Source organism: Lepisma saccharinum, chromosome 5, assembly GCF_977018435.1.
Source record: "Lepisma saccharinum chromosome 5, izLepSacc3.1, whole genome shotgun sequence".
NCBI lineage: Eukaryota > Metazoa > Arthropoda > Insecta > Zygentoma > Lepismatidae > Lepisma > Lepisma saccharinum.
The window spans coordinates 75,327,420-75,354,144 of record NC_139233.1 but is presented as its reverse complement, the minus strand read 5'-3'; the positions used below and the strand labels follow the sequence as shown (position 1 = coordinate 75,354,144).

Here is a 26,725-nt window from a genome sequence, read left to right as displayed (position 1 = left end):
TAAGGAAGTCAAAGCACTGATACAAGTTTGTGTCTTTGAACAGATGTTGCATCTGTTTGGTTGATTTACCATTCCCGTAGCGGAAATTTTGTCTACATCAGTGGCGAGCGCGTTCTGATCGACGCCCCACAGCGCTTTTTGGTTGCGCAGTTTAACTGTAGCACCTACTTGGATGCGCATGTCAATCGGCTGCACCAAGTATACACTCTGTTGTACCTAGTTAGTGGTGGCGCGTTCCAATTGCAGCCCCAAGGGAGGATATTAGTATTATTCCCAAAGCTTAAAGGAATTCATTAAATAGTCAAAACCGAAATAAATTGAAATCCAGAGGGAAGTCCAGATCCTCCATATTGAGAAGGAAGTCCAGATCCAGACTGTCCATTGAGAAGGAAGTCCCGATCCAGACCGTCCATTAAGAAGGAAGTCCAGATCCAGATCTGTCCATTGAGAAGGAAGTCCAGATAGAAGAATATACAGATAGAGAAAATAAAATAATAAAAAGAATAGAAGAAAGTAGCTTATCATGTAAATATTCTTACTCCGTGTATCCTGTGTTTAAATAATATATTCGTTTAAACGTCTCCATTGGAAGGCATCCTGTCTGGTTTCGTTGTCTACAAAGAACCCTACCCTGTAGATAAGCTAGCTGAGTTTTAAGTTTAAGGTTTATGTACCTTTGCACCAAATGAAGGTAGTAACCTCAACTGCTACCTCAAGCGCGAGGCGCAGCATAACAGATTGTTCTAACTCATAACATAAAATAACACAAGAAAAACTGATAATTTATATAACAGATCAATGTTAATTAGCGATAGTAAGCTAAAGTTAGGGTTGGCAACAATTAAAAATGCCAACGTGGAAGTTTTTACATCGCCAAGAACACGAAGCGTGGTTCCCCCACTCCTAACGTAAACAGCCAATAGGAATACGATATTTTATTGACAACGAGGGAGAAATACTTTGCTATAATATTACAATATTAAACTATATAGAAATAACTAAACTGATTTTATCAAATAAATCATATTTGCTCTTGCACATAAAAATTATTAAATAAAGATTTAGTTTATAACGAAGACAAATTACTTCAATCTTGTACATTGTTGAACAAAAATCGATATTAAGAAGAGATGTATTTAACTTGTGCTTGAAAAACAATGAAAACGTTGCATATATTATTTGGGATAATTATTAGCCTATAAATTCTGAATGTTGCAAAAATACGCGAATAATATTATAACGTAAGATAAAACGTAAATATATACATGAATTATAAAAACAATTAAGTATAAATAATTTAATGCAAGTTCTTAACTTGAAAGTATACGAATAAGATAAATGACAATATACAACTTAAATCTGCCTAACATGGCGGTCGTTAAAATGTTCTCGAACCGCTAAGTTATGAGAAGTCAAAAATTGTGTTTATGCTTATCAACCTTTGTAAGAGAAAGTTTTATTTTTGTTGTTTGGCTCCCTAAATATTTTAATATCAGATGGCTACCACATTCCATCAAAGTGTAATGTTTCACTAGAATTTATAACCGCTTATAAACATAATGTAGTTTTATCGCCAACAAAAATGAGCCCTTTCCATCTATTTTTCTCACCTCTGTTTATTACTTTAAAAAATAATAATAATAATCCCGTGGTACGGAAGTCCCCTTCGCCCACTCTTTGCTGCGCCCCTGTTGTTATCATAATTCCTCCCATTGTCACGGTAAACTGAAGGTCAGATATGAGGAGTAAAAAGAATAAACAAAGAAATAAAAATGCATTATCTGCACTGGTATCAGGTCCCATTCCTTTTTAAGGCACCTGCAGACTCGTTCTGATCCAAATTTAAACTGTAGGTCCAGTTCCTATTAGCCTATCATGAGCATACAGTGGACTTCTCGGATCTGTTAAACGTGGTGATAAAAATACAGAACGAATGACTCTTGAATATTAGGAACAATAATATATCCAAAAACAAGGCAGTTGGGAGGGGCGATCACCCCTATCGCCCTCCCCGTGGATCTGCGCCTGCTCTCCGTAGGCTCCGTAGTAAAATGGACGCTCGAAGAGAAGACGACAAAACAGCGTTCAACATTGCTGATCGTGTTTTGAGTGAGTGATCAGTTCTCCTTGAGGGCTCAGATACTTATAATTAATTTAATTACTACAAATAATACCACTACTACTATTAAGTAGTAGAGATCTATGAAAGTAATAGAACGAAATTACTTTCTGATCATTCGATTTTTAACACATTCTAGGAGCATGTTTTTGTATCTTTGTTACGAAATAATTGTCTAGTGAACGAGGTGAGACATTTTAAGTGTGAAGTAAATCCATGAAAACAAGAAAATATATTAAAATAAATTGAAGTAATCAAAGTACGGAACTCATCCAAGGAGCCGCGATAGTCTAGTCGATAGGGCGTCTGACACCCACGCTGGAGATCCGCCTTCGATTTCCGGAATTGGTTGGTCTTTTTCCTGGGGGCTCCAGGGCTCATCCAGCCTCATATGAATGGGTACCTGTGAGCAACCCTGGTGGTTAAAGGCTGCCGGATGTGGTGCTGATCACATTACCTCCAAAATGGCCGAGATGGAAAATGTGTGGGGTCCCACCCCTACATGTGCCTCCATGGGACGGTGCTATATGCAGGATGAAATTTACGTTACCTTTACATATGGAACTGACCCAGGATGATGATGAGCCAGTCTATTCTTGAGTTGAAAAGTAAGTTTAAAGACATTCCAATACATGTATCACTTCTCGGTAATTCACAAAGCACTTCTTGAACATTATTTAGTGATGTGGATGTAGATGCGGCATCACTTGAGAGCTCACAAGGGGATGTGAAATCAGTACAATATCACAATAACGTCGACACACAGCGACCAAGCAAGGAATTTTCACAATTCTCGAGAGTGTCGCAGATGGATTTTTTGCAAAAAACAAATGGAAAATTGAACTTTGCGGTCGCTTAGATTGTTTTAGTTTGAAACATTTATTTTACATATTATGCTGTTCATTAGATAACATTTTTGTAATCTGTAATTTTAAAGGCAGTGTATTGTTTGTAATAAAATATTCCAAACCATATCAAGGGTAGAACTACAAATATTGTCAACTGACCCCGAACATATGGTCAACTCACTCCACATACGAGGTGAATTGACATTACTGACACACTTCGAAAATAAAGACAAACAATAACCTTAAAAGTTTTAGAAGTATGGTGAATTTTTAATTCATAGTGATCGAAGAAACTAGAGGTATTGTTTGTTCATAGCATTTCGTCAATATATCTTATTTTTTAAGAACTGCAAAAACGAAGGGTGCCTTAGAAAAATTGTTAAATGTTTCAAATTTCGCCATGACCGATAAATGGAAATAATGGCGATACACTTGAAATCATGGAGTTATTGTTAGGAATATAGTCGAAGTCTTACTTTCAAGTAAATTTCAATAATTATATGGCATGTTTGTTATTCTGATTTAACGATACACGTGTTGTAGAAAACAGATGCTGCACTCATGCGCGTCCGGAAGGGAGTGGCAATTTCGTTTCAACCACAGTAATATGCGTTAATTATTGCATGAATATGATAAACTCAAATTTAAATAATATTTTTTGAGGGAACAACACTATTATTGGGGAAAATGTGCTTTGTTTGCCATACTCCCTGGAAAAAACTACTTTCCTTGACCCTCCCTGGAAAAAATCCTGCGGACGTCCATGGCTGCACTCGATATTTTAAAAATGATAATGAAAATTTCTGTAAGAGAACTTGAAATATTAATATATATATATATATATATATATATTGAGAACTGAATTTGAAAATTCAGGCGCCAGTTGAAAATCCCTACATTTTACATTACCAATTTCACCTTAAAATAAGCACTCAGAGAAGCTGTTATGAATTACACAGGACAGGCAATCGCAACCTTACTTTCACGAAAAGATTCGGAAGAGTTTGGATGGTGGATGGCAAGCATCGCACCCCCCCCACACAAACAGCTAACAGCGGTGCTGGAACGGAGGCCCCTGCCATTATAGTAACCGGTTTCGTCGGGTACAAGAGACCTGACCAATAAGGACGTTTGGAACCCACCTGACTGTCACCGTAAGAGCTCTCCCCCCCCCCCCAATTTGAGCTGGAAACAGCAAAAGTACACCGCCGCGCCATCTGTAGACCACCGACGGAACTGCAATTTCAAAGCGCAGCGAGGTTTAAATAAAGGTTCCCCTTCTATAACTTAACTATTTTTTGGAAATACTTAGGCAGTGTCTGCTGCCACGTTCTTTTTCTGCTGGAACCTCAAAAAAGATGCGTGTGGCAGTAGACTCGGTCTTTGTTTTATCGTGATTTCATCATGCTATGTATGCAATTATGTCTGTAACACATACTGTGAAGTTGTAGCGATTACTTTCACAAAAATGTTTTAAGATTAGGTCCCTCAGCATTCTTCTAATAATAAACCTAAATGCTCTCGTAGTTAGGTTAAGTTCTGTTAGCATTAAAATAATATCGCTAAATGCTTTCTAAAGGTAAAGGTTCTAAATTACCTGTACATTCATTCCCACTAATCATAAACTTGCATTTCTCTCGTTTTAATCTGTTCTTAAGATTTGTAACATCATCTTAGCAGACGAATTACGTGGCAGCAGCAAATTTGACGCTTATTCTTACTGCTGACACGTGCGTGGCAGCAGACTCGGCCAAATACTTATGCATCCCACTGTATTTAACCTATATGTATTAATCTGTGTATTCGTGTTCAACTATATTTATTCATACGGCGTAATTGTCAAAAATATGATTTCTAAAACATTTCATTGAGTATATATTTCTGATCCTTACGGATGAAGCTATAAAGTTTCGTATAACAAAGTCTAATGAGCACATCAACTGTAATATGACAAATTTAATGCAGATTTTACTGACGACGTTTCATGCTATGTAAAAGATATATCAACATGCGAACAGCTGTCCTTGTTGTCGTACAGTAAACTGTGATCAATGTTTTGAAGAAATACGTAATGGAGTTGGTCTTGTTTTCTTTTGTTAAAAAGATGTATTTGTGCAACGTGTTATATCATTAAATTTGCGAGATTTCAACCTATTGATATAAAAGGTTTTTATAACATACGGCTTGCTGCATTGGTGAACTTAAATTTGAACGGAAAGTGTTCCATGTAATTATCTCTATACGGAAAGAACTAACAATGGCCGCAATACTGTCGCAGTACAGTACGACGGGCTTTTGTAAGTAACATTAATTAAAAAATAACTTATGTTTAGTTTATTTTTCATACCTTGTACATATTGTTGCGTGTTTCTCTATCAGTGATTTCTTCCATTACGTAGGTGGTTGTGTTAGATTGATGATGAATGTGTCCAGGAATATACGGTAGTGTATTATGTATGTAACTGCACAATGACAAAGAAATACCACTACATATTCTGAAGAATGTTTGTTGGCCACATATGAGGCCTTAGTTTCGATTGTGTTATGGTGATGTGATTTCGTGAGTAGGTTAGGGATCATTCCATGTTATGGTAAGAGTTCGTTATATCTGAGACACATTTCTTCATTTTTACAGAAGAAACTACTTACGGAAATGAGTTTCTCCAAGCTTTCCAACGTTCGTCGAGGTATTCTTTCATCATGGAATATATTTGACCGGGAAATCATGTGGTAAATATGCGATATCGCCCGAACACCTCTCACTCGTTTATTTCGTTAATTTTAGCATTGATACTTACCTATTCTGTATTGCGGAAGATTCTTTAAGGTGAAGTTATGCCTTTTTCCATAAAATAGTGTCAACTTTTCATATTACGAGCCATTATTTGTATTCCTTGTTTGGGTAACAGACAATATGGTGTGCACTCGTCATGGATCATGACGCATCGTGATTGTGTTTTGTTCATGTTCATTGGGTATTCAGTGTTTCGAACTGTCTGTGTTTGCAACGAAAGTTAGAAATATGACGTGTCGTGGATGCGTGGTGAAATTCGTACCGGGTGTGGAATATCCAGTGGATTTTTTAATTTAATTGAACACGGGATCTTGAAGAAAGGAAAGAAATGTCGAAAATGTGTCAGTGAATGTAAGCTACTCGGTAGAAGGAATGGGCTGTGGGTATATGCCTAATATGACGTGTCGTGGATGCATGGCGAAATTCAGGTAAGTTTTCCGTATCCTGGAAAGGGATTTCTTCAAATTTAAAACTTTGGGGGCAGGTGACTCCGGCCAATTTCTAACATGCCTTTAACAGGGACTCTATAGAGAAAGCCGGGGAGCTGGAGCGGAGCGGGTGCAGAGCTGTGTTAGGGGTTGGGGGTGGTAGGTTAATTACCCCAGGGGAGGACCCCAGAATCGGTGGGAAATTTGGACTCAAAAATTTCAAACGAAAACAATTTTTTGGTTTAAATTTCCCACCGAGTCCGGGACGGATAGTGCCATGAAACATTACAATTTTCTTCTTAAAACAATGCCAAAATTTTTTTTGAAAAAAATGGATCGGATGAGCTTTGTTCATGGGTATTTCTTGGGTTCCGAAGGTAAAAAGCATATTGGCATCTTGAACTATGATCTTCAATACACAATTGGTAAGTACGAACCATGCAAAACACAAAATATCCGATTTTAATGTGTCTCTGATATAACGAACTGTTATCAATGTTATTTCAGCCATAACATAATGCCTGTGGTCCCAGATTTTGATGAAACTTCGTACATTCAGTTTTCTGTGCTTATAAGAAACCAATATATGTCAGCATAATTATTTTTAAAATGAAGCTGGCAAGTGACTTGCACAGAAATAAAATTGATGACATTTCCATAATATTTTTTACAAATTTACATAAAGTGTAATATCATTAAAGGAAACTTGTAGAAACAAAGTACACTATTAACGATAGGCTCATAGGAAATTTCGAGACCCAGACCACATTTTATGCACCAATATTGAATAGCAGAACACTAATATATAAGTGCTGTTCAAAATGTCCAGATAAAAATCAGCCCACACTTGATCAACTCGGGCTTGTCACAGATGTTACATTTCCCTCTTCACTAATATTAAAAATGACACACTGTTGGTGTGTTTTAACTATCAAAATTCAATTCCTACAGATTTTCATTAGCAGAGATTTCTCTTCATGAAAAAAACTTAGTCTTAAAGAAATTGAATCACATGTGACATCATGGATATTGTGCAGTTTGTGAACTAATTTGCAAGGTTTGAAGAAGTGAAAAACCTCAGGTCCTTGAACAAAGTGGGTGCTTCTTTTGTACATTGTACTCTCTCTTCTAGGAAGTATGTTATTTCTTCTCATAGATTGTTACAGTGTTTCTTTTCATGGATGTTGCATTGACCTCTTACCATTTTTACCCTCATAATTCAAATTTAATATATTTCAGGTAAGACAAACATGAGGAGGCAGCTGGCTTAAAACAATATATTAACAGTTTCAATACTTTAGAACAAAAATATATTCAGAAGGAGCTTTGTAAAACAAGAATAGATATTCACATGATACAGAGACATAAATAAACAACCTTTCACTTATCAAATTTAGTAAAATATTTTAAATTCAATATAGAGTGTTATTTCCTCACAGAATAAATGTTGAATATTGATTTTATTTTGCTATTTGAAAAGCCACTCGGCTTCCATATTTATTTATTTATTTATTTATTTATTTTTTTGAGTGAGAAAAATGGTTAGCCCAAGTTCCGATTGTTGAATTCAGATTTCGTCATAGTACACAGGCATTTTTTTTATTTATTTCTATTTTATGTCTCTTAACATACACTTCAGAGTTTTAGTGATTACTTACTGCATGTTTGCTTGAGTTTGCTTCCGTTTACTCCTATGTGATTCTTGTTTTGCAATCAACCATTCATTCACTGTCACCTTTGTGATCTTGGTTACAGACTGCTGCTGACATGTAGGTCATGTGTGTAGTGCCAAGAGATTTCGTAGTTAAGTTAATTAATTCGGGTGTAGAACTTTTAGTATATAGATGAAGTCTCTCAATGCTGTGGTGGTTAGGTTAGGGCAGGCCAGGTGTAGAGCTTTGAGCATTGCAATAATTTCCCTAAACGCTTTCAACATCTCATCATGTAGGTATTGGTCTCAAACACGACACCCCTTTGAGCCTCATGTTGGCAATGGTCTGTGGAATGCCTTGTTGGTGGAAAGTGGGTATATTTGCACCCACTACTCTTTTACATCTTCTTTTCAGCAATAAATAGGACTTTTTGGAACTGCAAGCATTGCTAATTACTTTCAGAAAGCTTCAAATTTACTTTTACAATCATTTCCACTATTCTGCGACACTTTCTTCTATGAATGAAAAATGCCTTGTCAATGTGAAGCACAGAAGCTTGTATGGTACTCTTTGGAACTCCAACCAGTGGTGATTTTCACCAAGGTTTAGATTTACCGTAACCATCATGGTACCATTAACCCTCCGTACCCCCCATGAGAAACTAAACATTTTTGTGTGATATATGAAGATTGTGTTTCATGCAAACAATTTCTGTTGTTTTTAGCTCACAAATATGTTTTATAGCGAAGGAATGAATGTTTTTTGGTGGTACTATTTATTACATAATTTTCATCGTCACCATCTCTCTGTGGAATTATGTATTGGTTTTGTAGTAGTGTTTTTGTAGAAAGGTATTGGTTTTGAAAGTCATGACTTGATAGAAGAATGGCAAATGGAATATGAACGGAATTTGACATGTTGTTATGTTATGTTTGTGGTTTGTATCTTCAAGCCGGATTGGAAGTATCTGAGATTGTAGGTTGGCAATCCTGGTGTAAAGTCAGGGGGTGCAAGATTTACTGCAGACTCTTTCGGTGCATGCCATGGGTATCAATTTCGCACCAAAGACAAACAAACCTTCCTGCCAAGCACCTCATTTCATCTTCTGATGTAAGCGTAGAATGCTTTTGTGGCTAGGTTTAAATTTCTTATCATAAATACACTACATTTAGCTAAACAATAAGCAAATAGCCTGACGTCAGAAGACGAATTACGGCGCTTGACCAAGAAGGTGTTTGAGTTTGGTGCGATAAGTGTGACCAGTATATCACATGGTACTTGGTTTCTGTTTGGAATGTGTGCATGCATCTGCAGTGTGTTAAGTACTTGTGAACCAAAATTAATATTGGACAGTGTTTCAATTTGCATTTTTTGGCTGCGAGCTTTTGATTTATTTCCGTGAGTTGCAAGTGGTTGACTTAGTGACCGAGAGCAAGAAATGTGTCAAGTGCAGCAGATGATATTGCAGGACTGTGGGGATGAAGTTTAATATGCTGGAGCAAGCAGTGAGTGAGTTGGTGGAATTCCTTTTTAGGTGTTCCAAATGTAAGTTAGATTGCTCCAGTCTGACTGTAACATTTTTTGAAAGTATGAAACTGTCCCTGGCATTCATTTTGAAAATTATATTTCTGTGGTTTTGCAGTTTCCCTTTATTTCTTGTCCGGCAAGTACTTTCAATAATTATACATTTTTGTTCATATCGGAAATAGTTCTTAGGAGGGTTAGATTTTGTGGCTACAGTAATTTGATGTTCTTATGTCAAGATGCATTACTTTTGCTACTGTTTAGGAATTTTTTATGGAAACGAGAAGTGAAAGTAGTCGGGATAGGAGTTTGTTTTACTTAAGCAGGCGATACTTTGGGACTAAATATCTCCGGTATTTGTGTTTTTCTAACCCTGGAACCACCTTTATAAACATCGATATCTGTAAATTAAAAAAAAAAATGACAATTTTCAAGAGGCTACAGTGCAGTGAGCCAAGGACTCCACAATCATTTCTAAAATCTGCAATACTTCGTCTTTCTCCCATGAAACTTTGAAAGAATCGTTATACATTCTCGTCCTCTTCAACAGTAATGAAGATATTTTCACTTTTGTCATACTTTTTGAGGGAAGCCTCTTGAATATCACCATGCTCTTAACAAACACCTGTCTGGTGTATAGCATATTTATGAGCCACATGAGCTTTTCATTCACTGCTGATTTGTATGTGTGCACGCACGCACGCTCTCTCTCTCTCTCTCTCCCCCCCCCACCTCCCTCTCTCCACCTCTTTCTCTCTCTATATGTCTTGCACACGTTTGAGTCTCCTGGAGGGAAGCGTGACAACTTCTCTCCTGAGATTTCACCCTGTGTATGAGACTGGTGGCCACCCACCATCATGAGGAAATTGGGAGCTACTAACGAGTTGCATCACCCGGTCATGAAAACCTACAAAGACTGGCGGTGCCTCGTGCTTACCACACGTCACCCTGTAACTGGTTTTATGATCTCTCACCTCAGGTGAGTGAGGAGTGGGAGTGAGGCTGGCAGTCTGTAGGTAAGCGTGGATCCTAAATGGGCTGTTGCGTCACGGTTTATGTACACACACACACACACACACACACACACACACACACACACACACACACACACACACACACACACACACACACACACACACACACACACACACACACACACACACACACACACACACACACACACACACACACACACACACACACACACACACACACACACACACACACACACACACACACACACACACACACACACACACACACACACACACACACACACACACACACACACACACACACACACACACACACACACACACACACACACACACACACACACACACACACACACACACACACACACACACACACACACACACACACACACACACACACACACACACACACACACACACACACACACACACACACACACACACACACACACACACACACACACACACACACACACACACACACACACACACACACACACACACACACACACACACACACACACACACACACACACACACACACACACACACACACACACACACACACAAAAGTATGTAACTTGCACATATGAACCCTGAAGAAATATTTTGTGGGCCATTTCAGTTTTTCAAGTAGAATCTTCCAGCTCATTAGCATCAACCAACGCTTGATGTGGAATTTGTTAGCTGGGAACAGAGGTAGACGAAACTAAAAATAATTCAGGAGCCAGCTTTTTTTGCTTTTATTCGAAATACAGCCTAAGAAAACCATGAATCTAAGATGAACTACAAAATGTGATCTTAAAACATTTATTAATTAATACAAGATTGGTTAAACTTAATTAATCTTGCACCAAAGTGGCCTTCCTAAAGAAGGCTCAACTGGTAACTGCATGAATAACTATGCAATACATTTTAATACAGGGGTTGGCATAAGTCAGTTTACCGCTGGTGTATGCATTTGATTATTTTGGTAAACTGATTTATGCCAACCCCTGTATATGGCCATCTCTACCAAATTGCTGCAGATTTTAAAATTTGGGTATCACCAGTGCAAAAATTTATAATCTCATGTTTATTTCTGATTTAATTATATACGTGATACAGTAAACCCACAAACATAAAAAACACATACTTTACTCTAATTTTTAAAAAAAAAATAGTAATGGAAATTTCTGTAATCAAACTCTAAATATAAAAAAAATATATAATAATAATCTTTTTATAGCTGGATTTGAAAATTCAGTCACCAGATGAAAATTTTCAGGTACCATGCTGAACTAGCACCATGTAGTTTTCTACCCCTGGCTGGGGGGGGGGGGGGGGGGTGATGTAACCTCGGGCTAGTTGGGAGATGTTTTGCTAACATTTTGCTCGCTGTGGTGATACCATACCCACCTCACTTTGAGCATTGGTATCAACCAGTTCATCCAAATCTGTGCGGAAACTATCAAGTTGATTATCTGAATCTCATAAATACACAGCACTACATTGTCACAGATGCTGCTGATGTGGCAGTTCTTAATCAGGAAATAATGCCACCTGTATTAGGCCCTAAGGTGACTCTGGAAATGCACGGCAACTCCCTTGTCTTCCTTAAGTGTTCAAAGTCTCATTGTCATGTTGTTTTTCCTAACCTTTTCCCTCCTATTCGTCAAGAACACTTCAGGTGCTGACCAAGGTAGTTTTGTTATGAACAAAAACACTTCACATGTTAATGGAGAAAAGCATTTCATTTCGTGAAAATTTCTATTTTGAGCCCTGTGTACAATTTCAAGAATATAAATAATTTAAGGTAGCTTAGTGGTTGTTACAAATGAGTAAATGGACAAATTTCACAAAACATGTTTAAACTATGTATGATTCAGATAAAAGTGAAAATGAATACAAAAAAAAAAAACAGCTGAAGGTATGAGAATGTATCACTTTGATTGTGTAGCTTTGTGTTTGTGTCTGAGAGTTAAAGAATCGTCAATCAATATTTTTTTTATATATAGCACTTGATTTTTAACATTTATATGCTATACTTTCACCTGTATCTTGAATTAAACTTTAGCATTATGAAACTAACTAGATTATATTATTTCCAGATAAAGCACCAGTTTCCAAAGGATTGATGGGATGTATGTTCCTTACTTGCACGGCTATGAACATGCCTCTTCTGGCTCACATGAGGAGATATCTAATTTGCAAGTTACCAGATGTTTTTACAGGGAGAGAGGTATTCATCTAATTGTTTCCTGTCTTGAATATTTGATAGCAGTTTACATTTATTGTATTATTTTACTGGTTGTTTGTGTGAAACTATTTAAATGTTGAAGAACTGGTAGTTTTTATAAGCTCATTTTGTGGGAAAAAGTTATGTTTGAATGTTAAGTCCACTATGTGCCTCCACAGGGTATTAACCCAGGACCCCTTTGATTACAAGGTGATGGTGTAACCACCACACAATCAGGGAGTCCCCTGCAAAATTTATGTATATTCATGTAGATGGGACAGATTAATTTGTACCCAATTAGTTAGGCAACAGAAAAGAAAAAGAAACATCTGTACCAGCCTGATAATAACCTAAAACTTCATTCAAACCGCTGCCATTTTCTTATTATTTATATTGATATAACATATTTCGGTTATTGTATTGGTAAATTTTGCATCTACACTGCTCCACAAAACTTAAGGAACACCAAGGGAACAGAAGGAATCAAACACAAAAACAGGGTTCACCCTGTGTACCATTTTGCAATGTTGCTGGTCATTTTTGTTGCATGTGTACCTTTTTGTTGTTCATAAGCCCTGATCAAGATCATCCCAAACATGCTCGAAAGGATTGATGTCCGGTGAGAATTCTGGACACTCCATACAGGTGATGTCTTCTGTTTCCAGGAATTCTGACACAATATGTGTACAGTGCAGGAAGAAAATTTTCATCCATAAACAGTAACTCCGGACCAAATGTTCCACGGAAATTGCGAACATATGAATGCAAAATGTTGTTTTTCTCAATTTTGGATGGGGCTGAAACCTCATCAACTCCCCTCTGCATACAACAGTGTAGCATGACAAAGCTTAAATGAACTTGGGACAATGATGTGCAAAAGAGATATTTTATTGTATTTACTCTCACGATTTACAATATTCTCTAATAATCTACTGCTCTCATAATCCCTGGTGTTCCTTAAGTTTTGTGGAGCAGTGTATATCTGTAAAAAAAAAATGTCAGTCCATGCCCCTATTGTGTGATGAAACAGATTTCAAAGAAAAAATGATAATTAGGAATTTTGCTACAAAGAATGACTGCCAAATTAATATATTTGAGATATAGTACATAATGATCTGATGCAGAAAGGAATGGGTAGAATACACTAATGCCCTTCAGCAGTACAGAAAATTCGAACATTCTTCTTAGCAGTACTCGATAAATTTTCTTCAAAGCTAGGTGCCAGCTCGGAAAATCAAGCGCCAGGAAACCACCTACTAGCAATTGTGCATACTACAGTATGTTTCAAATGTCGCGCAATCCAAACTTTGAAAATGTATATCATGAAAATCGTAAGAGATATTTACACCGGGTTTCTGCACTAAACTAATCCTGTAGGCTATCACTGGGTTCCTAAATTTATGTTAGCATTTATCTAAATAAAAGCAATTACATTATTTTAAAAAAACATTGTTAATTTACTGAAAACATCTGAGAACTGATTTCCAAAAATAAATACCAACTCTTAAACAATTTGTGGGATCATTTGTTGGTGTTTGACTGGTTGTAAAACAGTTGCTTTGTGAGGTACAGCAGAAGCAGAGTATTTTTATTGGAAAACCTCTTGCACATGAATGTAAGAATGAGTAGTAAAATACTTTTCAGCAATGCACACGCACTGGTCTAATGAATACGCCATGCTGAATCAATTAAAAAAAAACAGGCACAGTAGAGGCGAAGAGACTTCAATGTAACCAGGGGTAGCCTCGGATTCTCTCAAGAGTCCAATTTCGGCACAAAAATCTTGATTTACGATTTTTCACTTAAATGTATAGACAATACTTAGACACATGTTGCATGCGACTGTTGGCAATATTTTGACCTGCTAGTGTTGCCATATACGGAGATATGTCCCAAAAATGGCACTTTTCACTCAATCCATAAAATCGCCAGTCAAAAACTCATCAAATGTTGCACATGACCAATATTGGTTGCAAATGACAGACTGACATGGCATCAGTCATCAAATGTCTAATTATGACCCTTCGATAATTTCTTAGGTATTTTTCTTACTCAGAAGTTCACTTCTGAAAAAAAATGAATGCTGCTTTCCGTCAGTTATTAATTTATATAATTTTCTGTACGGAGTGAACTGATAATTTTAAGCATTGAAAAATATCTCAATGGATGAGGCTTTATAATGCAGAAAACCCGGTGTAAATATGTCTTACGGTTTTCATGATATACATTTCCAAAGTTTGGTTGTGCGACTTTTGAAACACACTGTATAAGATGCTGAGCATCACGGTATTCAAAACATCGCTAAATTATTTGGTAAAGCAGGAAATGGGGTATTGGTGGGCCAAAGGGTAAGAAATTGTTACGGACTCTATGGAATGTTCGCAACGTTGATAAAAATAATTTGCTAATTTACGCTGTACTGCAATTTGAACTTAGAGAATCATAAAAATTTCATACATATTACAGCAAAAGATCACAGTCGCCAGGCTGAAATTTTTAGTTGCCATGGCGACCTGGTGCAGTGGCGTACACAAGGGGGGATTATGGGGTTTAAACCCCCCTGAGCTTGTGAAATGTTATGAAAAATGCTGTGGAAAAAAATAATTAAATGGCTAACTTACCACAGTCAAAGATCTAGGACAATACTATTACTACTACTACTACTAATAATAATAATAATTTGAATTATTATTTCCATGCAGCACGGAGAAAAGCACAGCATTCCAAACACATGCGTCTATCAGAGAGAAAGCCTTGAAAATTAACAAGTATTCTTGGAAATAAAATATGAAGGCAACTATGATTTAAAAGAGAAAACTTGTTTTGTATCTCAGCTGCAACAATGTTCAATACACTGGCGTACGCAGGATTTTTTTTTTCGGGATGGGCTGGAATAGTAAATGTGGATAGCACATGCCTTCGTTTTGGAGGGCAGGATGCATAATAAAATATCTCATATTTTTGGAGCTTTTCAGTCTATTAAAATTGTATTCAAAGACAAAAATGGTAATCGGGACTCACTTTAAAAGAGGTTTCGCATTTACACATTTTGATTTTTTAAAGTTCTTAACGAATTTTTATTTGAAAATTCTGATTTTCTCAATTTCAGTAGGGGCTGTAACCCCATCAGCCACCCCTCTACGTTTCATTTGAATTTAAAATGTTGGGTGCGTCAGCACTAAGGCTATTTTGCACCCGTCACATTATATGGGGTCCAGCCCCTTATCGTTACACATAACAACTTTAACGTTGCATAACTTAAAATCTTCTGACTTCTGTTAAAAGCGGAGGCTGTAAATGGGCACTCAGCACACACAAGGACAAAAAACAGGACAACACACACAAAATTATACTGGCCATAGTGCCAGTCGCTAGAGCCTCATTAGTCTTTAGTCCAGGGTGCACTATGTGGAAGTGAGGTTGACTTTTGGGTGCCTATGTGGAAGGTACCCCTTACACCCCACTCCTCTACGTACGCCAGTGTTCAATGAATATGTATTTTTTTGTGTGAACAATGAGAAAGAAAGTTCTTGGTTCGTTGTAAGCGACTAATGTATAGACAAAGGCTAGGTGGACAAGAACAGTCACCAGTCCGCCTTCCCATTGTTTACCGCAGCATGTTTGAATGTCTCACCTTGTTGACTAGACAATTATTCAAACGACAATAAGCTTAACTATTGTAAAATGTTTTGTTGGCAAGAACAGAGAGACAATCCAGATGTGAATTATCTGGGACATTTTTGAGGGTAAGAAGCCGGAAAAATTACAACCAATTCCAGGATTTGAACCCGGATCTCCCTCGTGGTTGTCAGATGCTCTACCGACCTGACCACCACAGCTCCTTGGATGAGTTCCATACTTTGATTATTTTAATTTAATTTAATATATTTTCTTGTTTTTATGGATTTTCTTCACACTTAAAATGTCTCACCTCGTTGACCAGACAATTATTTCATAACAAAGAAAAAAATGCTCCCAGAATTTGATTAAAATCGAATGACTAGAAAGTGATATTGTTCTATTGCTTTCGTAAATACTACATTTATGTAGATCTCTAGTACTTAATAGTAGTAGTGGTATTAGTAGTAAATCAACTAATTAATTATAAATACTATTATTAATTAATTGTGATTATTATTATTTAATTAAAGTATAATAAAACAACGGTAATGAGAATTTGGAGAAAGTTTTAGAAATAACCCCCTTCCCCCTTGATAAAATCCTGCGTACGCTACTGACCTGGCGACCAGGATTTTTCGAGCCCTGCCTCTTAGCATTCGAACAAGTGTTCTTAGGTTACCAGCGAGGTTAAATTGGTGTCAGCTTCCAACGTTTCCAGCGCATCCCTGATGATGAGAGCAATGTATGCGCTCGAAACGTTGGAAGCTAACTAACGCTGATTTAACCTGGCTGGTCACCCAAGAACACTGGTTTGAATCACATCGCCAGGAAAGCTCAAATTCCTATTCTTCTAACCAGTTAACCATGTACATTCAGTGGGCAAAATTTGAAATTAAAGCTAATAAACAATATCAGTCGATTTTTCTTTCAGATACAAAAAAGAAAGATTTACATTATACAGTGGAACCTCAGTATGCAGTTAGATAATTTAAAATGCAGAGAATATAAAATTAGGGAATTGATTCTGTTATGCTGTGCAGGGATCACAAGAGTTAAATTATAATGGAGAAAAATGCAAAATGAGGTCAATTATATTCCTTACTGTATGTGTGTTATTTTGATTAGTATTGATTTCACTCAACAGTCTGTATATCAAACATATATTTGGAAAATTGCTGGAAAATACTGACATTGTCTTAGTGGAGGTCAAATTTTATTTGAACTGCCTGCTATTCATTGAAGGCTTTTTTTATCTTTATAAAACTAGTAGGAAAAAGAATATAAGAACTCATTGGGGAAAATTTTAATTAAAACAAACAAAAAAAAAAAAATACTTACCTGTACAGAAGATCCTCTCTAAAGGGTAAGTGGTAACATTGTCCCCTTGCAATTAAGGGATTCTGGGTTTGATCCCCTGTAGAGGCACACAGCACACTATTTAAGATTAAACCGTGGATGCAATCCCAATTAACATAAAGTGATGTATACTTTAAAGTTATTCTGTATATTTAAATTGCTGTGTAAGCATATTGCTTTTTCTCGTGTCTTAAATCAACTGCATGTATGTTTCAGATATGGAGATTGATTTCATCACGTATTACATTTCTTGATACCAAGGACTTGGTATGCGGGGCACTTTTAATTTACTATTTCAGGTAAGAATAAAGTTAACCTTTTGATGTGTTTTCACATATAATATAACATATAATAAAAGTTTCAGATAAGTATATTATTGCTCAGTAAGTAATAGTGTTACGAATGGTACAGACATTTCAAATCGACTTGATTCTCCATTGGATGATGGATGAGTAGATCCCATGTTAAAGTGATATTGATCGTGTTCTTTGACTGGCAGGGGATTGTCCAATCAGAGTTTGTGCCGCATGGTTCCACAGTGAATGCAGCATTCTACGTTGACATTTGCAACGATTCCTAGAAAAGGTGTGATGCAATAGGCCACGGATGTGGTAGAACAAGTCTTGGATGGTTCATCACGATAATGCACGTCTCATTCCTCTCTCTTTATCCGGGAGTTTTTGGCAAAGCACCAGGTGCCTGTTGCCCACTTCTTCCTCTTCCCCAAGTTGAAATCAACCCTCAAAGGTCACAGATTCCAGAAAATAGAAGAGATCAAGGAGAATTCCTTACGGGACCTACAGGCCATTTGAAAACTGGAGTTTCAACAGGCATTCCAGAACTGAAAGAAATGCTGGGAGGGGTGTGTGCACAGTGCATGGTAATACTTTGAAGGGGACAGGTCAAAATAGCTTGCGAATATTTCAATTTGCTCAAGTTTGTTTCTTCTTGAACAGCCCCTTGTATATCCACAATGACTCTTATTTAAGCTGTAGACAGAAATTTGATCTGCCATTCTACAGTGTCGCTGCTTTAGATTATGAAGAAAATTCAATGTTGGTTAAGGAAAGTATCCTTGTACAAATACTGAAAGAGAAGTAGTTTATAGTTGCAACTAACTCTCTCTCTTTTGACTGACCACAAATGTTGACTACTGGTACAGAGTATCATCTTACATTGTTTGTGGACAAGATTTCCTTCCTCTTTTTTTAAACATTTTTAAAATTTACCAAGCCTTATACCCTTTATTCGTCATTGTCACTATTGATGATAAATACCAAATTGCATCTTTTGTTACTGGTAACAACCCATTTTTTGTAATTAACATTTAAAATTCAAAGAATCCTTTTAACCCATTATTGAGTACAAGGCATTACTTCTTACATTCTTTTGAATGTTGAGATTATCAAATTAGTATATGGTGTAGTATTATTTCTTGTGTGATACAATGTTGAATTATTGTGAACATAATTTGCTTTCAGGATATTTGAAAGAAGGTATGGGTCCCACAAATTTGCATCATATTTATTAGCAACATGCACCTTTGCAACAATCATAGAAGTGACAACCATTTTAATTCTACAACTGTTGGAGATTGATATTCACAATGGCGGTCTTCTACCTCCAGGACCGTAAGTAGTGGCTCATTGCATTATTTTCTGGATGGGTGCACAAAACAGCATTGCAACTTCAAGATTACTATCATGCTGGCCTCCATGGCAGAGTGGTTAGCATAATGTGGTATGAAACCAAAGGACCCGGGTTCAAACGGCACGTTCTTTCTTATTACAGTGGTGCCATTTTGGAAGCTTCTCATTTATATCATCAGATCCCAGTGAAGTGGGACTGGTTAAAGAACTTGTAAAGTGGAAAATGTATAATCTGGATAATTTTTGTAACATTTTGCTTTATTAGGACCAACGAAAGAAAAAGGCATAAAATGGGAAACTTAGTTCCACTGTATATATTGTGCTAAATCAGATGCAAGGTGGTTAATCATTTATTTCTGAAGAAAATATGAAATTGTAGTGGCCCAGCCTTCTTTTTATAATCACATCTTCTGTCGCTTGATGTTAGTGTTTTGAATGCCAGTACCCACATCGTTTAAATTAAAGTGAGATTGCAACACTGTGAACTATACTGCACATTAGTTCTTTTGTGTAGCTGAACTTTCATTCTTTTTATTTGTTCTAAGCACAGGTGCTCAGTTCTGCTGCACTTACAAGCCACGTAATATTACAATGCTAATGCCAGTTGCATGCTTGGTGTACAGTTGTCCCTCGCTTGCCTAAATACATAACAAGAAAGACATCAATGTGTCAAAAGACAGAGCACACTGCAGATTCTGATGTTATATGGAAGTTATGGAAGTTTGCAAGCATGATCAGTATAATTCCTGGTGTATTTCATATCTTAAAGATAGTTAAAAGGTTGGGGGACAGGTATACACCATATGTGAGATTGCAACACTGAACTATATTAGTACATAAAAGTGGGTTAAACAAAATTGTTTATTATGTTTTATAATTAGAATGTATGCATGTTACAGAAAATGGTGCACCTAACTTATGAGGTAGCATTCAAAATATGTAGTTCAACACATTTTTTTTTCTTTTAACTGTATTGGGATGATGCTAGATATGATAAGTTTGAACAACATCACTTCTAGTAAGTAAGGCAAGGCATTCAATGACTTGAAAATAGTTAAAAATGTCCAGTACAATTTGTAAAAATATTCCCCTATTATTACTTTCTTAACAGCTAATAGAGTTGATTTTAGAGAGAAATTTAACGGATGACAGTTGAAAAATGTTTAAATTGACTATAATTCATTCAGGAAGGAAGTAATGCTGATTATTGCAAATTAGCAAATAATGTGCAATTTAAAATGAATTTACAAAAAATAATTTTAACCTGTATTATTATTATTGAAAACACAAATTGCAGTAGTTTTTCACAATTAAAACGAACAATGAACTTGTAGAGGCAGGCCCATACCCAAGGGGAGGGGGGGTCATGCCCCCCACCCTCCTCGAGCCATGAAAAATTGAAATTTGAACTTATAAAAACCTACAAAAATTACGTCGATGGTTTTTCAAATTTTGCATGAATTTTGATTTTGTCCATTGTCCTTGCTTCTGGACAGAGGCAGGCTCTAGAAGTCTGCAGTCTGCAATATTGGGCTATTTTAGTTCTATAATCATTGTTGCAAGGCTATCAAATGTTCCGATTTAGTAGGAATAGTCCCTTTTAATCCATGTCCCGACTTTTTCATCTCGGCTTGGACACTACTTGGTATAGGCCTAAGGGAAGAATGACTCTTGCGCCACTACAGACATTTTATTGGTTATGTAGGACTTTCTGTAGAATACATTTTTAAAATTGCCTGAACTTTTTATTAGTCAAAAACAGTTGTTTGACACTCTACAAATAGGAACCTTTTGATTATTGAATGTTTTTTTTTTCTTTTACAGTGTCTCTAATGTTTCACATAATTAGAATAGAGGGGAATTTTCTATACTCTTTACATTATGGAAGAAAGGTTCCTCATTGACTGCAATACAAAACCAACCATATAAGGGGAATTTATCTCCACCCGCACCGCAAGATCTGTGATCCCTTTTCGCCACCACTGAGCAGAAGGATAAGAAACTTTGTTTTCTTTCTCCAACATCAGGGGTTTTCTGTAACTGATGTCCATTCTGCCACTCAATGGCTTAGGGTTAATTAATATTATGTAAATAGGAAAATCCACTTCACAGCAGAATCGTTGCTAGATTTTTGGGGCAAAAAATTGCCTGAAGTACTTTTAACATGTATTGTTATTTGTCCAAAACACTCAAGAAATTTAGTACTGTACACTATTATTTACGAAATTCTGTCAATCGAAATTTGTTTTACTGCAACTTTTCTTCTTTTCTACTTGTAATTGTCTTGAACATAAATACACAGTGGTGTGACCATACAACAGACAACTTTCACAGTGTGCAGAGGACATCAAGGCCAAAAATGTCGATGCTACGAGCTGTTGAAAGTGGCATTTTCTATCCCACATGTATGCAACCCCATTTAATAGCTTCTTGGTTGCCACTGGCATTTATTTTTACTGTCGAACAATATTCTAAAAGCAAAACTATGCCATAGAAACAATATTACGCCAGCAGACACACTACCAGGGTGAAGTCACTTAGCCGTTCCCTTCAGATAATTTATTTACAGAGTTCGCACTGACTCCAAAGTCCTGGACAACTGGAGGAGTCAGGAAAACAAGGCTAGGACTGTGGTCATTGGAAACAAATGATTTTTTAAAAAAAGCTTTCAAAAACCTGGAAAAATCAGGGGAAATAAATGATTTTTGCTTGGCAGAATTTGTAACCGGAAACACGTTTCGTTTTATCTTCCCAGCAATTTTCCTTTTTAGGTAATATTGCTTATAAAAATGTTCTTTCATTTTATTTTATTTTGAAAAATGTTCATCAAACGTGATTCATTTGATTAACTTACAAAGTTGAAGTGTAACTCTTATTTTTTAGCATGTTAAATCATTACATAGTTATGTAGAATACCTGGAAAAGTGAGGGACTTTGCAAAATGGGTGTGTAAACCCTCATCTATCAACCCCGCACACATATGTTGCGTTTTGTAGGCTATTTGAATTGTTTGCATTATGCACACATGTAGTCTACCTGTATCATACACTTTTTCTTTTCGCTCTCTGTGAGAAACAAATGTCAGTGTCAACTGCAAATATTTGTCGCGTGGTTGCATACATATAGGTTAGGAAATGCTGTTCTTCAACATTTCGTAACAAAATGACCAAATTTCTGTACCCACCCTCTCCTATACACCCCCCCTCCCCACATATATATACAGTGTATAATATGAGAAAATTTATGGAAATTCGACTATGGGTCTGCTCCCCCCCTCAAAAAAATTCTGGGTAGGGACCTGTGTAGAGGGGAAGCTTCTCTTTACTTCCACTGAAACAGTGGGAGCACATTGAAAGCATCAATGTCACATGGATTTAATTGACAGTCAACAAAAGAAGAAAATTTTCACCTGAGAAACCTCGAAAAATGGGCAGGAGCTATTGCTATAGGTCTAGTTTGTTTCCTGGAAAGATTTGCTTATGCAAGCAGACTTTTTCAATAATATATAACATCTCAAATTATAACAAATAATGTCATTACCTTCCAGAAAACTATTAAAAATGCTCAAAATAACCTAAAAATTGCCAGAAAATGGCCTATCCCTCGAAAATGATGAAAATTGCCAAAATAAGTTGTCCTTATTTAACCATTTATTCATGATACACATTTTTATACAGAGTGCCATTTAGAATATAAAAACAACTTTTCACAGAATGTTGCAACACTGGTACATGCCGTTTCATAACAAGGAAACACTGTCACAGATGTGATCAAAATGTTATGTTCAGTTGCCAGCATGCAGGTGAAAAAAACAGGCTTTTTTGTAGAGCAGAAACAACACACCGACAAAAATGTCACTGTTTTTATGCTCTCAATACATTTCTGTTCCATATATTTTCAACCTTTTTTTAATAAAAGATGCAAAATCATCAATACCTCTGCTGTTTGTAATGTTTATAGTAAATAAGATAATCATGCATATTAAATTTTTTGGTTGAGGCGGTTGTACTACAATTTTTCTTTTCTTTTTTAGGTACGGATTGATCTTTCCTCTTTTTGTAAATTTCTTTTTTGACGTACCACGTGTAGCTCAGACTCATATACTGGGGATTCCTGTCACTGGTAAAACACTTACGTACTTGCTGGGATTGCAAGTATGCTCAACGTCAATGTCTACAGTGCTTTCTGGACTAGCAGGGATTGTAAGTATACAAATCAAACACACAGCACATCTGATCTATAATGTTATTTAACAATATGCAGTAATTAGGAATGAAGTGATATGGGATTTTTTTCCAATACCAATATCAGTAACTAATATTCTGCTGATCCGATATAAACTTGTGTATGTTCCTTGAAGAACATGGGTGGTTCATTAATCCCCCTTAATTAATGATTTGAAACAGAAACTGTCAGACATAATTTATGAAACCAGGGCATACAAATTGTGTGCTTATATACATAGCCGCTGTAGCTCAATTGTTAGGGTGTCTGACTACCATGTCAGAGACCTGGGTTCGATCTCCCTGGGGGAGAACCAGGATTTTTCACTTGTTCAAGCAGCTCCGGTGCCCATCCAGTGTCGTATGAATTGGGTACCTGGAGGAAACTCGGGGGGTAAAGGCAGTAAGGGGCATGATGCTGATCACATCATCCCAGCCTTCGGCCGTGATCAAGAAAGTGTGAGGCCGTAACCCCACATCCCCTGTATGCCTTCATTTCATGGTGCAAAACACAGGGGAGCACTTAACTTTACTTTTTTTTTACTTCCATAAAAAACAACAACATGGTACAGTTTGAACTAAAATACAGACTATTTATTAGAGATGGGACCGATTAATCAGTACTCTATCGGTATCAGCCGATAAATGCATATCGGTGTATCAGTTTATTGGTAAAATTACCGATCTGATATATCGATAAATAACTGATAATTTAGTGCAAAATTCTGCCATTTTGTTGTAATTTTTATAGATAATCTCCATGCCCTACTTTCTAAAAAAGTAAATGTCTAAATATGCAATTTCTTTTGCACTGCAGTCACCTTGAAACAGACATTTATTAAGAAGGTCAATGAATATTTCAGGTTCTTCAAGGACCATTTCTAATTTTATATCTGATCGGTAGAATATCGGTTATCAGTAAATTTTATATCGGTACTTTATCGGTATCAGCCAAAATTGCATATCGGCCCATCCCTACCATTAAAAGATATTCCATAATTGTAAAATTACCTATTTCACCTATAAACCAATGCATCTTTATCAGCAGATATCTATGGAGTGCTGATTAATCTGCCCATTCCACTTAAGGCTCAGCTGGAGCTTTGGCTGATACCAGGGCAGCTTTTTTTAGATTTTTTTTCTCCTTTCGATATATGATACTCCAAAATCTGAAAAATTACATCAGCTTTGAATTCCTTCAAGAGCATTCACGTGAATCATCATGTGGTTTGCTTTTGCTGTTGCCCAGATATTTTCAATAGTTTTGTGATTATGCAAGTCTATTAAATTATTGATAATATCTAGACAACAGCGAAAGCAAACCACATGAAAATTAACGTGAATGCTCTTGAAGGAATTCAAAGCTGATAAAATTTTTCAGATTTTGGAGTGTCATAGTGGTTTTTCAAAAGGATAAAAAAAAATCTAAAAAGCTGTCCTCCCATTGGCCAAAGGTCCAGCTGAGCCTTAACCAATACAGCTCTGAAAGCAGCTTTCTTAGCATAGGGATAGAGAAGAGTTTTCATTATTGTTATAAATACCATGGTAAATTCTTACTCTTTTGCAGTACAAATGTAGATAGGTTTCCAAATATGTGTTAAATGTGACGTATAGTCGAACAGGTACAGGTCCTAATCAGGTCATGTATCCATCTTATGAGTAGACCTCGGATTTTTAGGCTCTATAAAGTGTGCTTTTAGGTTCCTAAAATAGGCTCTAAAAATCGTGAAATAGGTTCTAAAAGTATTAAATTACGTAGGTTCGAAAAATGCTGAAGTAGGTTCCAAATGGTGCAACATTCTTGAAAAATACTGATTAGATCGTTAAAAAAAATCTGTTTGTACCCTTGAATTTTATCATGGTCCTAGTGAGTATCCTCAGTATTTTTTCATGTTCTCCACTGTCAAACTCCACCTTTTGAGTGTGAGGATCATTTTATATGCTGAAAATTATCTTTCAACAGAAACATAGTCAGTAGTGCAAATTTGAATGCTGAAACATTACTTTGCAAGGCTTGAATGCCACAAAAGGACCGAACTGATGCGTAAGTGAATAAGACCACAGGGAACAGAAGTGTGCACTTTGGACTGTGCAGGTAGTAGAGGCGATTGGGTGTCAAAACTGGGAAAAAGGGGTGGGGCAAGGACAGTTTACTTTCTCTTAGATGACAAGGCCTCGCATTAAGAGTCCACAGCGTGGGGCAAAAAATAGTGGTGAACTGTCCTTCTAATCGCCACACCACGACTGTCTGCACGTAACAGTGGCATCAGACATTTTTTTTGTTTAGAGCTTTGAAAAGCATTATGGTCTTTAAGAAGGGGGGATTGACAGGAAACATATTTCAAAACACACCAGTCGTTAAATTGTTTTGTCACCAAACTGAGTAAATACCTCTGTAGATGTAAAAATCCTGTGAAACCTAAAAAAATATAGGAAAACCTAAAAATAAGTTTAATTTAGGCACATAAACCTAAAATAGGTTCTAACAAGCAAAATAGGTTATATTTGGCACTATAAAACTTCCGTCAATTGAATATTTTAATGAAATGCTGGCTTAACTTGTTATTATTTACTTCCAAAGGGGGAAAAAATAGGTTAAAAACTTAAAATTTGAGGTTTACTGATGATACACGCATGCGCTGCTGCCAATAACGATGAGCCCATCAGCCAAGATGAGAGTGTTGGAGCAAAAACTTGTTTGTGTGCTCGTACACCTTTTCCTTTCCTTCTCCTTCACTGCTTGCAGTTTCTGGCTGGATCTCTCTCCACTGTATTCCAATCCTGTCCTATTTTTACTCACACACACACACACACACACCACTATTGGCTCTCCCACTCCTTGTACTATGCTTTCACTTTCATTCTTCCTACATTATTATAGGTATAAAAGAATTGTAAAGCTACAGCTGCAGAGACTGTTCTTATCAATTGTTCCATCATTGCTGTAGAGTTTGCTAATATGAGACTGTGTGATGAATATTCAATGTGATATGCAACAGTACTGAGGGTAATTGGGGTACTGATCTAGTAAGCCAGAAAAGTGATTAAGGATTGGAATTAAGGCTGAGGGGATACCAGGGTATAAAAAAAGGTAAAGTGCTCCCCTGTGCTTAGCACCACGCCATGAAGGCGTATAGGGGGTGTGGGGGTAATGCCCCACACTTTCTTGATCCGGTCATGAGTAGGGGTGATGTGATCAGCATCATGCCCCTGACCAGGCACGTATCCAGAGGGGGGGCTTAGGGGGCTCGAGCCCCCCCCCCCGAAAGTTTTAGGTTTACACTAGATAAAATGAGTT

At 36.7% G+C, this 26,725-nt stretch overlaps 1 protein-coding gene across 1 annotated transcript in view; it reads left to right on the top strand.

Annotated features, from left to right (window-relative positions):
* The first annotated feature begins 5,008 nt into the window (after positions 1 to 5,008).
* Positions 5,009 to 26,725, top strand: part of LOC145988397 (ubiquitin-associated domain-containing protein 2-like) — a 41,397-nt gene continuing 19,680 nt past the window's right edge. The window contains exons 1-5 of the mRNA XM_083123280.1: positions 5,009 to 5,264; positions 12,451 to 12,581; positions 17,772 to 17,854; positions 19,037 to 19,186; positions 23,238 to 23,406. Of these exons, the coding sequence (XP_082979406.1) occupies positions 5,225 to 5,264; positions 12,451 to 12,581; positions 17,772 to 17,854; positions 19,037 to 19,186; positions 23,238 to 23,406 (573 nt within the window). The 5' untranslated portion in view covers positions 5,009 to 5,224. The remainder of the gene's footprint in view (positions 5,265 to 12,450; positions 12,582 to 17,771; positions 17,855 to 19,036; positions 19,187 to 23,237; positions 23,407 to 26,725) is intronic.